The sequence below is a fragment of the Mobula birostris genome, chromosome 23, assembly GCF_030028105.1.
Source record: "Mobula birostris isolate sMobBir1 chromosome 23, sMobBir1.hap1, whole genome shotgun sequence".
Classification (NCBI taxonomy): Eukaryota; Metazoa; Chordata; class Chondrichthyes; order Myliobatiformes; family Myliobatidae; genus Mobula; species Mobula birostris.
In genome coordinates, this window is record NC_092392.1 from 12,708,015 (window position 1) to 12,723,820 (window position 15,806).

The 15,806-nt window shown below is 43.3% G+C and overlaps 1 protein-coding gene across 1 annotated transcript in view; it reads right to left on the reverse strand.

The window, feature by feature from the left end:
• The window catches only part of LOC140186986 (uncharacterized), a 61,467-nt gene that overhangs the window by 25,102 nt on the left and 20,559 nt on the right, over window positions 1–15,806 (reverse strand). The window contains exons 5-7 of the mRNA XM_072241853.1: window positions 13,336–13,410; window positions 11,602–11,922; window positions 5,523–5,640 (exon numbers count right to left, since the gene is read on the reverse strand). Coding sequence (XP_072097954.1) covers window positions 5,523–5,640; window positions 11,602–11,922; window positions 13,336–13,410 — 514 coding nt within the window. The remainder of the gene's footprint in view (window positions 1–5,522; window positions 5,641–11,601; window positions 11,923–13,335; window positions 13,411–15,806) is intronic.

Below are 15,806 nucleotides of genomic sequence, written 5' to 3' on the forward strand. Positions count from 1 at the left end.
GTGTTGATGGTTATTCTCCTCAGCGCACAATGATGATGATGAGCATCTTTAATGCACAAAGAGAGGGAGGAACAGAAGGAGAAGAGGGGGTTAGGGCTCTTAGCAAGAGACTACATTCATCTGGAGTTTTCTCCAATCTGAATTATAGCAAGGAACAATGTACGAAAAGTCAGTAAGGACATCTTTGTTGAAACATGTCTAGCTCCGATGGCAACCATAATCTCAAGATTCTCCTGAGGACTGCTTTTCCACTGGCTGTCAAGGTGATTGTGGCCATGAACTTCTATGTTTTGGGCTGCTTACAGGCTGGAGCTGGAGATATTTGCAACATCTTGAAATGTGATCCATAATTTTCCAGCCGGACTGAGTATATTTCATTCTATCTCTCTGGAAGTCATGACCCAAATGACAGTATGAAGTTTATATATTTCCCCCTGGTATAAGTTGCATATCAGTTTACAGATATCAATGACAAGTTAGAGTATTACACACCCTCAGTATCTACAGTGTAGTGTGACCATACATTCTGCATAATACTGGTCAATGCTCAATATCTATGGAGCCTTCAAACTGGAGCAGTCCAAATGACATTGACTTTGAGCCACAATGATAAAACCAAAAGATTACTTCTGGAGACTAAGACTACATGCTGAAGAAATGGCCAACGTACAGCACACACTTGGGGCAACATGTTACATAAAAACGTAATTCTACACACAAAGTAATTGAGCAGATTAGATGCATGTTCAGACAGTGTCTATGCTACCTGAACAACTTTAGATGAGCTTTGCAGAGCTCAGAGGGAAAGCTGTCAAGATCCTTTATCTTCTGAAAAATCTTGCAAAACTTCAAGAACATGAGGATTCAGCCTTTCCTTGCAGATATATAGTAAGCAGCTACGGAGCAGAAAGAAGTAGAAGTGACGGAAGAACAAGAGGAAGAAAAGGAAGGTAATGAAAAGCAAAGCCAGCAGCCTATAATCATTTCTGCGCCAGCTACCCATGACCATTTCATCTGAACGTATGAAACATATACTTTGAGATGGTTTCTCTATTGAAATTGTGGTCAAACTGACACCATGATGGTCAACAACAGACGGAGGAACTGTCAGTAAATGGTAAATCAGACATTCAAATGAACTGGTCATGTTAATGGATGCATGTTAATTGACATTCAAATGATACTTGGTATGATTTGAATGTATGAAACATTTACTTTGAGATGGTTTTTCTATTGGCATTGTGGTCAATCTGACACTGTGATAATCAGCAACAACCAAGTATCATTCAAATGTCAAGTAACATGCACCCACCCTCGTCAGTGTATTCTAAGGTAGATGATCTGGCCAATGTGGAACCAACATACTCTACCACATGTGGGGCAAAAGTTGTCTGGGGAGTGGGTGGACAGTTTGTTTCCCTTCTGACATTTACACTAGGCTCTGCATATTCCCAATTCAAGTTTCTTAGTGCCAACCCAAATCCTTCTTGTCCATTTGGCAGGACATGGGCCAGGGATTCCAAAGAGCTTGTACTTACTCAAAGAGGCTTTCAGAACATTCTGTATTTTTTCTTCCTCTGGCCACCCAGTAATCTTTTCCAGTGACAGAGCTCAGAACAAAGTATCTGTTTTGGGAGTTGATTGCTGGGTGTATGAATGTGGCCTTCCTTTCAGTCAGCTGAGTGTAATTTAATATTGGACATGTTACCCTGGAGGAAGATATTAATGTCGGTTCACTTATCTTACCAATAGGTTTGGAGGATTTTGGCAGTGTCTCTCCAGTGTTTTGACATGCCTACCGTAAGTCGTCCACATCTCCAAAGAATGAGGTCCTCCGTGACTACCTTGAATCGGTGGACTGGTTAGTATTCAAGGACTTGGCAGCTAACCTCAATGAGTATGCCTCAGCTGCCACAGACTTTATTTGGAAATGCACGGAGGACTGTGTGTCTCGCAAGACGATCTGGGTACTCCCTAACCGGAAACCTTGGATGAATTATGAGGTTAAGCCCCTTTTAAAAGCTAGAGCTGCGGCTTTTAGGTCCAGGGATACCAGTCACTACACGGAATCCAGGCGTGAACTCCGGAAAGCCATTAAGGGCACCAAGAGGCAATATCGAGCCAAGTTGGAAGCCCAGACTAACCAGAGGGATGCCAGAAGACTATGGCAGGGTCTAAATGAGATCACTGGGCACAAAGAAAAGGCTGGGAATATCAATAACTGTGGCGCTTCTCTTCCTGACGAACTTAATGTATTCTACGCAAGATTCGAACAGAAGAGGAGCATCCCGCTCCCTCCGGATGAACCGGACCTGGTGGCATCAAGCTTCATCGTCACCGAGGAGGACATTAGAAGGGCCTTCCTGAAGATAAATCCAAGGAAGGCGATGGGCCCAGATGGCGTCCCAGGATGGGTTGTCCGGGCCTGTGCAAGTGAGCTAGCTGGAATGTTTGCTGACATCTTCAACTGCTCCTTGCTTCAGTCTACGATCCCCTCGTGTTTTAAGAAGGCAACGATAATCCCAGTGCTGAAGAAGTGCAAGGTGGCATGCCTGAATGACTATCGACCTGTGGCTCTGACATCAATTGCTATGAAGTGCTTCGTGAGATTGGTTATGGCACACATCAACCACAGCCTACCAGTCAACCTCGACGCTTTGCAATTTGCCTACCGGAGCAACAGGTCAACGGCAGATGCCATCTCTCTGGCCCTACATTCCTCCTTAGAACACCTGGAGAATAAAGACGCATACGTAAGGCTCCTTTCCACTGACCACAGCTCTGTCTTTAATACCATCATTCCAAATAAACTGATTCTTAAGCTCCGGAACCTGGGCCTTAGCACTCAGATCTGCAGCTGGATCTTCAACTTCCTCACAGACAGGACCCAGGCTGTAAAAATAGGGGACAAGCTCTCCTCTACAATCACTCTGAGCACCAGTGCCCCACAAGGCTGTGTACTCAGCCCCCTGCTGTACTCACTGTACACTCATGATTGTGTAGCCAAGTTTCCATCAAACTCAATATATAAGTTTGCTGATGACACAACAATTGTAGGCCGTATCTCGGGTAATGATGAGTTTGAGTACAGAGAGGAAATTAAGAACCTGGTGGCATGGTGCGAAGATAATAACCTTTCCATCAACGTCAGCAAGACGAAGGAATTGGTTGTTGACTTCAGAAGGAGTAGCGGACCGCACAACCCAATTTACATCGGTGGTGCGCAAATGGAACAGGTCAAAAGCTTTAAGTTCCTCGGGGTAAATATCACTAGTGACCTGACTTGGTCCAACCAAGCAGAGTTCACTGCCAAGAAGGCCCACCAGCGCCTTTACTTCCTGAGAAAACTAAAGAAATTTGGCCTGTCCCCTAAAACCCTCACTAATTTTTATAGATGCACCGTAGAAAGCATTCTTCTAGGGTGCATCACAACCTGGTATGGAAGTTGTCCTGTCCAAGACCGAAAGAAGCTGCAGAAGATCATGAACACGGCGCAGCACATCACACAAACCAATCTTCCGTCCTTGGACTCACTTTACACCGCACACTGTCGGAGCAGTGCTGCCAGGATAATCAAGGACACAACCCACCCAGCCAACACACCTTTTGTCCCTCTTCCCTCCGGGAGAAGGCTCAGGAGCTTGAAGACTCATACGGCCAGATTTGGGAACAGCTTCTTTCCAACTGTGATAAGACTGCTGAACGGATCCTGACCCGGATCTGGGCCGTACCCTCCAAATATCTGGACCTGCCTCTCGGTTTTTTTGCACTACCTTACTTTCCATTTTTCTATTTTTTATTTATGATTTATAATTTAAATTTTTAATATTTACTAAGTTTTACTATTTTTAATATTTAATATTTGTAATCCAGGGAGTGGGAAGCACAGAATCAAATATCGCTGTGATGATTGTACGTTCTAGTATCAATTGTTTTGGCGACAATAAAGTATAAAGTATAAAGATGCAGGAGAGCAGCAATCATTGCTGTCAAGAACTTTGTGTTTGGTTTTCATTATCACCCTCAGGCAGTTAAAGGCTTTTCTGGAGCACTGAAGGTGACAGTGAACTTCAATGTCGCTTTTTACTTTCACTGAGAAGACGCTCTCATGATATTGAAAGTGGCCCACATTTTCTAAGGTCTTGATTTGGACAGTGATGTTGTAATATGCATATTGACACAAAACCTTGCTTTTGTACGTTGAGTTGAAGGCTCATCTTCTCTCGTGAAAAAGCTGACTTGGAGTTCAGCCACGGACACCCAAATTAGCAACAGTCACCTGCGTTCTGCTGGGGCCAACCGTGGTTTGGAGTGGACGATTCTCAAGAAGTCCTGGAGATCTACTCCATTCTGGTAAAATGTTTGATGGGGCTGACGGGCAGCAATACAACAAGAAACATGAAATTGTGTTAGGGTAGCACTGCATAGTGCTCCTCCAAAGATTGGTGAAGACCTCCTGGCTTACAGTGGAGGAGACTGCAGATAGCATTGAAATTCGATCTCAAGAGCCTTTGGACCTAAAAGCTCCGGACTGCTCCTCTCAGCAGTGGCATTCAGGGTTGGTTGGTTGACTAACACTTAGCAGAGTGGATACTGGCAGAATGGGATTCTTAAAAACTGTTGGTCTGGTAGAGGACATCCTATTCCTGTTGCATCAAACCAAAGCCACCATCCTGGTGAGTGGTTAGCAATCAGCAACCTGTCAGAGGATGGAAGACAGGTTGCTATATTTCAGTAAAACCCTATTATCCCACTGTAACACTGATATTAACAACAATAAGTGTAAATAGCTAGGCCTGCCTGACAGATATCAATAGTTCCACTGCAGCAACAAGATTTTGAGTGACTTTTCTGTTTGTGCTAACATAACCCCTTCTCTTCACCTCCTTACTCTTAACGTGGTGCTGGAAAATCATGGAGTCCAACTTTCCTTTTACTGCCATAAGGTTTTGCAAAATCACCTTCTAGACCAAAAATGCACTTCCCTTTTAGGAGGTGTCAGCTCATTTAGGTGATTTCAGTTACAGTAGTTTTGATTTGTGCTTGCACTCATAAAACCGGGCTCCTTTTCAATGGCAGTTCAATTGCTGCATTATATTGTCGTGGCTTGGGATCAAAACCATGACAATGAACAGGCAGTATGAGGGCTGTCAGGAACAGATCAAACCAAACTGGGCAAATCACTGATTGCAATCCACTTGCCAATTCTTAAGGACTATCGAATTTATCTTCCTTTGTGTTAGTGAGTGTACGTGGGTGTGACAAAGTGAACCAATCTATGTGTTTCCGTGATAATGTCAGTGAAGTGGAAGTCCATGCGTGTGAATTTGAATGACTGCGAGTGAGCATCTGTTTGTGAACATTCATGCAACTCTGTGTGTGTGTGTGTGTGTGTGTGCGTGTGTGTGCAGATGATAAAGTGAGTACACACGTGTGATTACAAGTTCATTTATGTATCTGTGTGAGGTAGTGAGAGTGCAAGCCTCTACACCAGTGGACATTTCACACTGGAGCTCTCCTACCTGTGGCTCTGCCGTTCCATTTGCTGCAGCTTTTCCCTCAGCTGTTTATTATCATTCTGCAGAACTCGACACTCTTGAGCCAGATTTCGACACTCGACCTGCAGGCACTGGACTGCACCTGTTATACACACAGCTTAAATAGCAACACAAATGTCCAAGGAGATAATAATTTGTGGTTGAACATTCCATATCCTAAAAAATCTTGCTTAGAAGAGCATTCTTTTAAAACCTCCAGCTTCATTCTTATAGTGATGGTCTTACACTGAAATGCAAGGGATCACGACAGAATTCATTGAGTCAGGGAAGTCAGTTCAAGCATTTAACTACCCCACACCAAACCCCATATATACAACCTGTGCATATCTTCCAACAACTTGCCCCACCAGTCCAATTGATTGAAAACATCTCCTCCTTTCACAGTCCCACTTGTTTTTAATTCTATTTTCAGAATATTTTGTTAAATATTTTTCTGATAGATCGCTTTTTAAATTTATTTTCTAAACTTGTCTTATCATGTTCATCTGAGAGCCTTATTTTGTTTTTCTTTTTAACCACATTCCTACACATATGATTGATAATTGTTTTGCCCACAGCATCCTAAAACTAATTGTTGTTTCCTTTTTTTGAATGCAGCATAGTTATTAACATAAATCATAGTCTGATACAGCCAGATAAAGAGCACTTAGCCCATCATGGCTCTGTCTGCACAGAGCCACACAGTTAATCCCACTTTCTACATGCCATATAATTATTTTATTTCCTTATTGAAGGAAGCCATTATATCTACTTTTGTCACCTTTCCAGGCTGTGCATTCCTAATTACGACTTACTCTGTCCTACATGTTTTCATTTTGTTTCCCTGGCATTTCTGCCAGTCACCTTAAATCTTTAACAGGCCTTCCATTATGAAAACAATTTTTCTCCATTAATGATTTGAAAGCAACTGGTAATTTTTGAATGTCTCTGTCTCCTCATGTCCCTCTGTATAAATGAAGGTCCTTATTCCTGTGGTGCTATTAAAGTAAGTGAATATTGCTGTAATCCCTCCATCCTCAAGTAGCTGCCTGAATAGGAAATTATGCCATGTCTGAAGTATGAACATATTGTGTGTTACAATGGTTTTAGCAGAACTTCTCTGCACTAGCTGACTACTTTCCTACTATAGCTAAGGATTCCTCGGCATAGAAATTACTCTTCAGCATTAAAAATGTAATGCAGATCATTCTAATGATGCTTGTGATACTCACCAGCTTCAACCACACTGAAACAGACTTTCCTATTGGTGTACTCTAAATACTCACAGTTGTCAAAATGCAACCAACTTTTGAAGTGATGTGTCGCAATAAAACAAGTCTCAGATACTGAGTGAATAGGCGCTGCAGTGGTGGAAGGAGGTGAGATGAGTGCTCTTACCCAGTCAGAAAGATCTGGACAAGCTGGTAGAGTACTGCCCACAGCAGATGCTATGTTTTGCATGGGAGCTGGGGATCACCTAGTAGCACCTACTAGTGAGGTGTTCCCAGCAAACTTATGGCTGCAAAATGACTTAGGGAGATCAAAAGTCCTGCCGAACAAAGAACTTTCCCTACAAATGCAATCATTAATCTCTGAGTCGAAGGAATTAACCTGTGAGAAGAGATTAAATGGGAACAGTCCATGCTAAATGGAGCTTAGAAAAATGAAAGGCAATCTAATTGAAATATCTGGCCAGAGGCTATAGAACAAGAGGGAGCTGTCTAGGAAAGAGGGATTGTATAAGGTTCTTTTTCCCCCTCTGAGGCTTTTGGATCATTTGGAATTCTCTGCCCCGCAAAAAGGGGATAAGTTTGTTAGATTCCAAAGGGATTTGAAATGAATGAAAACAGGACTTCAGGTAAAAGCTCAGGCATAATCATATTGGTGCCAGAAGAGACCTGACTTGACTTAAGGCCTGTACCTGATCCTTTTCTTTATTTTCTGAAACAGATTTTGCATATTCCAGTACACTTATATCCCTTTCCACCTCTCAGCACATCAGCATATTCTTGTATTTTTAAAGTCTGCCCAAAACTGATCTAGCCTTCTGGTGTTTGTATTGAACAATTCCCTTTCCATCTGGATCTTAACCCCTGCACGCAGTCAATATCCTAATCTAGTTCATCGACAAGATCCATTTTATTATTCATAGCTAGATCTAATAATGTATCTGTCCTTGTGAGCTGGCTAACACAATACTAGAGGGAGCAAACCTTTACATAATTTAGTCACTTCATTTCCATTTCCTTACAAACTTGTATTTTCCCAGGAGATATGGAGAATTAAACATTTCCAAGAACAATAATTTTATTATTCTTACTCATCTTACCTATTCTTACCTATATTGAATCTTTCAGCAAATCAGAGTAGGTTGTCAGTGCCATTTACTGTAACAACTTTTAAAAAAGCTTTGCGTTGATATTGACTCAGCATCATTTCCATGTTTATTCCAACCCTTTCTCCCTCTTGCTGTTACACTAACTCAACTTTTTCTCTTTGCTTTCCTCCTAAAACATACTATCGGAATTGTCTCATTTCATCTGGAATTTTCCCTATTTCCCCATTGCTCATGACTAAATACTCTCCCTCTTTCTGAACTAATGTGGTCCGAATGATTGGGGCCAATTGCCCTGAGGTTCAAGGCAGACATAAAGGGATAGCAAAGTCTTAGCAGTGACTTGGCTCCAGCTAGCATACTCCTGAGACGCTGTCCCAGAAATTCTGACAGCTCATAAGCTCTCCCTCTGTCAATGTTTATAATATTTTGTAAGAATTTTTAAATGTCGCAGTCATTTCAAATAGAAAAAGTAAAGGCAAAAGAGCAAAAGCATACAGTGGATTCTCGTGAATTGGACACTTCGGGACCAATACACTTTAGCCCAATTCGCTGAAGTTTCATGGAAATAGTTAAAAAAGGTATAAAAAAGATAAAATACTGTTTAACTGAGTAACAAATTATGTATTTAAATGAAAAACAGAACAAATTAACTATCAAAATTCTGTCCCCCACTTTTCCTTCGCTCCATGGACGACTGCATTGGCACTGCTTCCTGCACGCATGCTGAGCTCGTTGACTTCATTAACTTTGCCTCCAACTTTCACCCTGCCCTCAAGTTTACCTGGTCCATTTCTGACACCTCCCTCCCCTTTCTTGATCTTTCTGTCTTTATCTCTGGAGACAGCTTATCTACTGATGTCTACCATAAGCCTACGGACTCTCACAGCTACCTGGACTATTCCTCTTCTCACCCTGTCTCATGCAAAAATGACATCCCCTTCTTGCAATTCCTCCGTCTCCGCCGCATCTGCTCTCAGGATGAGGCTTTTCATTCTAGGACGAAGGAGATGTCCTCCTTTTTTAAAGAAAGGGGCTTCCCTTCCTCCATCATTAACTCTGCTCTCAAATGAATCTCTCCCATTTCACACACATCTGCTCTCACCCCATCCTCCCACCACCCCACTAGGAATAGGGTTCCCCTTGTCCTCACCTACCACCCCACCAGCCTCCGGATCCAACATATAATTCTCCGTAACTTCCGCCACCTCCAACGGGATCCCACTACTAAGCACACCTTTCTCTCCCCCCCATTCTGCTTTCCGCAGGGATCGCTCCCTACGCAATTCCCTTGTCCATTCGTCCCCCCCATCCCTTCCCACCAATCTCCCTCCCAGCACTTATCCTTGTAAGTGGAACAAGTGCTATACATGCCCTTACACTTCCTCCCTCACCACCATTCAGGGCTCCAGACAGTCCTTCCAGGTGAGGCGACACTTCACCTGTGAGTTGGCTGGGGTGATATACTGCATCCGGTGCTCCCAATGCGGCCCTCTATATATTGGCAAGACCCAACGCAGGCTGGGAGACCGTTTCGCTGAACACCTACACTCTGTCCGCCAGAGAAAGCAGGATCTCCCAGTGGCCACACATTTTAATTCCACGTCCCATTCCCTTTCTGATATGTCTATCCACGGCCTCCCCTACTGTCAAGATGAAGCCACACTCAGGTTGGAGGAACAAAATCTTATATTCCGTCTGGGTTGCCTCCAACCTGATGGCATGAACATTGACTTCTCTAACTTCCGTTAATGGCCCATCTCTCCTTTGTACCCCATCCGTTATTTATTTATTATTTTCTTTTCTCTCTCTCTCTCTCTCTCTCTCTCTCTCTCTCTCTCTCTCTCTCTCTCTCTCTCCTTTTTCTCCTTCTGTCCCTCTCACTATACTCCTTGCCCATCCTCTGGGCTTCCCCCCCCTCCCCCTTTTCCTTCTCCCTGAGCCTCCTGTCCCATGATCCTCTCATATCCCTTTTGCCAATCAACTGTCCAGCTCTTGGCTCCATCCCTCCCCCTCCTGTTTTCTCCTATCATTTCGGATCTCCCCCTCCCCCTCCCACTTTCAAATCTCTTACTATCTCTTCTTTCAGTTAGTCCTGACGAAGGGTCTCGGCCCGAAACGTCCACTGTACCCCTTCCTATAGATGCTGCCTGGCCTGCTGCATTCACCAGCAATTTTTATGTGTGTTATTATAAAACTGTGTATGAGTTCCTATCAATGAAGGAATTAAACCAGTGTATGCTGTCATGTTCTTTTGATTAACTGTAAATTAACAAAATAAGCACAGGCACCTGGTGCAGATAATGAACTGCCTTCAAACAATGCTTTCAATGATTGTGCCTCTGTCTTTATTGTAACGTTAAAGATGATTGTTGCTACCTTCAAATTTTTCATAATTTCTAACTTGTTGAAGTAGTGAAATCATTTCATTTTCACTCCCTGGCGTTTCTAGCATCTCCAAGCCTGATTGCTTGAAACTGAAGTGAGCAAAAAGGTTCTGCATTGTCTCACTGCTTATTTCTCGCCAACTATCAGTGACAAAAATCACTGCTTTTTGAACATAAACACACATAACTGACACTATTTAAAAACCGTTCACTCTAAGCATGGTGTAGTGTCTAATGGCCACATGACTTGTGCGTGACTGACACTAATTAGAACCTGTTGTAATTAAGCAACATAGTGTCCCAAATAAACAAAGGGACTCCTGGCTGTTTTCTTGATTTGTTTTTCTTCAAGAGTTGCCGCAAATAAGCAGCTGCCTCTATTAACTGATGGCCCAATTAACCACAATCCACTGTATTCAAATGCTACAAAATACCAACAAAACAATAATGTAGGATGTTTAACATAAATAATTGATTGGGGACTTTGATCTGACACCAGGTCTGGCTGGTGGAAGATTACAGAAGTAAATTCCTCGTGTGGGGCTTGGTGATGGAATGTAGTAACAGACTTGCTGGTTTCTGCCACTCAGTTCTCCCAGGACTAATGGTGGGGCTGCGCTAAGGCTGTGCTTTACTTACCCATAAGCAGTCAGGCATTGGTACTTTCCTTGAACAAGTGCCAGAACCAGCCCAATTCAGCCCATCATACCTTTACATGCTCGTTTTGCTTTTCTATCTTATTTTTACTTTACTGGATAGTTGTTAAAGTGCAAAAGAGAGGCCATTTGGCCACTAGGTGAGTGCCATAATTTGGTGTCACAGACATCACTGTGTTAGTCTCATTACTCTGCTCTTTGTTCCTGCACCAATTTCAAGTGCCATTCCGATCTTACTGCCTTTCCATAGTCTTCTTACCCTACATCCTCCGCTGTTAAATTTCATTTGCCCATCTCACTCTTTGCTGTCTTTTTATGTGGTTCCTTCAGTTCCCCTAATTTATTTTCAATAGTTGAATTGCCCCCATCAGTTCCAGAACTGGCGCTTAAGTCTAAGAGTAAAATCAATCTTCCTTACAACTCTCCTTTAACAGGGCGGTGCTCTTTCCCATTCACACACATAGCTTGCAAAGTAATGCTAAGACTCTCACCCACAAAGTCTAACATTTAAACTCATCCTGAAGTACTTTGGACATTACCTTATACCGGTAGCAGACTCCACATGAACAGTAACCACAATCCTAATGGTTCCACTCATCAGCACACATCTCCCCATCACATGGAAACCCCTCTCTATCAAATGGCCGCTCTGTATGAAACCCATACCACCTTCACTTGGATCATACCCTGGAGCTGGGTGACCTCCTCAGAATTTTTCTTCTGCTGAGTGTCGCTTTTCATCTGTATCTCAGCTCGCAGCGTGGTGATCTCCAGTTCGTACTCCACTGTTGTCCGCTGAAGGTGCTCCAACTCTGCTCGAATGCGACACAGCTCCTCCTGCAAGGTTGCAATCTCATTCTCCCGCTCTCCCGCTGCCTCTTCAGCTGCCTGACGAAGGTTCACAATCTCCTCCTGTGCGCTGTGAAGCTCCTCATGCGCTTCCATCAGCTCACTCTCCTTCTCTTCCTCTAAGCTGTCAATCTCCTCCTGAACGGACCGGAGCTGTACTGAATGGAACAAAGAAGATGCCTACAAGTATTGTCATTGAGTCTGCTGTGTTAGTTAAAGGAACAGAATAGGCCATTTAAGCCAACTTCCCCCCTCACCCATATGCCACTCCAACCAATGAAGCTTAAACTCATCCAGAGAAGATGCAGATTAGGACAGAGTCAAAACTACTGAAGAACCACAAAGAACATAAGAAATGGGAGTAACACATCAAAGTTGCTGGTGAACGCAGCAGGCCGGGCAGCATCTCTAGGAAGAGGTACAGTCGACGTAGTCCTGACGAAGGGTTTCGGCCCGAAACATCGACTGTACCTCTTCCTAGAGATGCTGCCCGGCCTGCTGTGTTCACCAGCAACTTTGATGTGTTGTTGCTTGAATTTCCAGCATCTGCAGAATTCCTCGTGTTTACGTTAAGAAATGGGAGTAGCTGAAGGCCACTTGCCCCTTACAGTTTGCTCCATCAGTCATCAAGGTCATGGTTGAACTTCTGCCTCAATGCTATTTTCCTGCATATTTCCCATATCCATTGATTCAGCATGTTCAGAAGACTATCAATCTGTTTTGAGTGAACTCAGTGAGTGAGCCCCCAAACCCCTCTAGTGGATTCCAATAAAAAAAATTAGCCTCTGAGTGAAGAACTTTGTTCTCAGCTCACTTCTAAATGGCCCAAAACTTTACACTTACACCACGATCCCTCATCCATCCTCATGCAGCACCCCGCCATCCTTGCAATCGGCCTGGTAAATCATTGCTGCACTCCCTCCATTGCAATAAAATCTTTTTTAAGGGACGGACACCAAACTGTATAAGGCACTCCAGGTGTGGTCTCATGAAAAAACTTTATAACTGCACACACATCCGATGTCTGCTCCCACACACTCACCTGTAACCTGCGACCAATGTGTTCTCCTGCTACATACACACTCAAAAAGGATATCGTGACAATGGAAAGACTGCAGGGGAGATTTGGGGAATGTGCAGGTATTCATATCAGGAAAGAAGATACTGTACTTGCACTAAAAACTCCACTGAGTTTACGTTTCATGTAACAGTAAGTGTTCTACCATTCTTAACCAAACATGTTCCAAACTGATCACTATTATCCATAAACCAGGCAAGGCCCTCAGCACTCACACACCCTCTGTGGTCTTGTGTCACATTGCCTTATTATGAATCCCAGGAGTCTATGCGCAATTCAGCTGAGTTCACTTACTGATTTATCTACTGACTGAAAACGAGGAATTTGCCTTTAGGCCACAATCACACTTCAGGGCTGCCAGACATCCTGCTGGCCTCTGCTTATGTGCTCATCTGGCAAGGCACCTCTGCACTGCCTATTCCTTAACCCAAGCTTTACCCAGCAGTAGGCTTGTACTCCATAGCACAGATCAGTCCCAAACCCCGTCACTCACCTTGGAGACGTTGGATCTGTTTGGCAAAGTTTTCAGTTTGTTGCACATTGACCAATCGCTGTTCCTCCAGCAATCCTGCAGTGTTTGGAAAAGCAAAAGACTTGTCTAATAGGGGTTAAATACAAAGTGAAGCTCCCTCTGTGCTCTCCCTTTAAACATACCAAAGGATGGTATGAGAGTAAAGCTGATCTTGTACTACTCCAAAGAGCATCTGAGGAAACCAAGCTGGATGGCAGTGTCAGCTAAAAAGTTAGTGACCTGAAGCATGAACTCTATTCTGTCCTCACAGATGCTGCCTGGCCTACTGAATATTTCCAGCACTTTCTATATTTATTTGAGATGTGAAAAGGTTGCATCATGCTTCACGGAAGAACACAGAGAGTGAAGGGTGCATGGAACACACTGTCAGCGGCAGTGGTGGAAGCAGATCCAATAGGGTCTTTTAACAGCCTCTTAGGTAGGTACATGGAGCTTAGAAAAATAGAAGGCTATGCACTAGGGAAATTCTAGGCAGTTTCTAGAGGAGGTTGCATGGTCAGCACAACATTGTGGGCCGAAGGGCCTGTAACACGCTGAAAATTTCTATGTACTATGTTCTATGAAATACAGAGGGGTGAAATACAAGGAAATTGTTTGGGTGGGGATTGGACATATAAAGTATAATATGGAAATATGTACATTTTTGTTGGAAAAAGTAGAAAAGCTGAGTTTTTTTAATGATACTGTTGAAAAGTCTTGGCATTCAGGTGTATAGTATTTGCACGATGTTAAACAAAAGTTAACATGGAAGTTCAGCAAATAAGTAGGAAAGCGAAGTACACTGGTCTTTCTTTACAAGGTGATTTAAGTGCACGAACAAGAACATCATCGTGCGATCAAATAGCCATTTGGTATGAGCGCACTTGGAACGTTGCACATTGGTTGGCTACCCAGAACATGGAAATATGTATACTTAGGATAAAGGGAATATAATTATCAGATTGATTCCTAGGATAGGGTGGATGGGGGAGCTGGGGGAAAGCGTCTTGTATTCCTATGAACAGTGATCCCACACGTAGGATTTTACCACATTAAACACAGAGCTGTCTCAAACCAGGACTCAGTTTCAAAATAAGCATTTGGCCATTCAGAAGTGAGATGAGGAGCAAAGTCTTCATTGTAGCTTACAACCCAGGAAAAGGCCATTTGGCTTATTGTATCTGTGATGGCTGATCAACAGCTACCCAACCAAACCAGTTTCTCTAGGCCATAGTTCTCTGAGTAAACATTCAAATACTGTTTAAGTGGAATGAGGGCTTGTGCCTCAGCCACCCTCAACTATCAGTCATTGAATACTGACATTCAAGACAGATCAATAGACTTTTGGATATTAAATATCATAAGACCATAAGACCATAAGACAAAGGAGCAGAAGTAGGCCATTCAGCCCATCGAGTCTGCTCCGCCATTTTATCATGAGCTGATCCATTTTATCCTATTTAATCCCACTGCCCCGCCTTCTCACTATAACCTTTGATGCCCTGGCTACTCAGATACCTATCAATCTCTGCCTTAAATACACCCAATGACTTGGCCTCCACTGCTGCCCGTGGCAACAAATTCCATAGATTCACCACCCTCTGACTAAAAAAATCTTTTCGCATTTCTGTTCTGAAAGGGCGCCCTTCAATCCTGAAGTCATGCCCTCTCGTACTAGACTCCCCCATCATGGGAAACAACTTTGCCACATCCACTCTGTCCATGCCTTTTAACATTCGAAATGTTTCTATGAGGTCTCCCCTCATTCTTCTAAACTCCAAGGAATACAGTCCAAGAGCGGACAAACGTTCCTCATATGTTAACCCTCTCATTCCCGGAATCATTCTAGTGAATCTTCTCTGTACCCTCTCCAAAATCAGCACATCCTTTCTTAAATAAGGAGACCAAAACTGCCCACAGTACTCCAAGTGAGGTCTCACCAGCGCCTTATAGAGCCTCAACATCACATCCCTGCTCCTATACTCTATCCCTCTAGAAATGAATGCCAACATTGCATTCACCTTCTTCACTACCGACTCAACCTGGAGGTTAACTTTAAGGGAATCCTGTACGAGGACTCCCAAGTCCTGTTGCATCTCAGAACTTTGAATTCTTTCCCCGTTTAAATAATAGTCTGCCCGTTTATTTTTTCTGCCAAAGTGCATAACCATACACTTTCCAACATTGTACTTCATTTGCTACTTCTCTGCCCATTCTTCCAATCTATCCAAGTCTCTCTGCAGACTCTCCGTTTCCTCAGCACTACCGGCCCCTCCACCTATCTTCGTATCGTCAGCAAACTTAGCCACAAAGCCATCTATTCCATAATCCAAATCATGGATGTACAATGTAAAAAGAAGCGGCCCCAACACTGATCCCTGTGGAACACCACTGGTAACCGGCAGCCAACCAGAATAGGATCCCTTTATTCCCACTCTCTGTTTCCTGCCAAT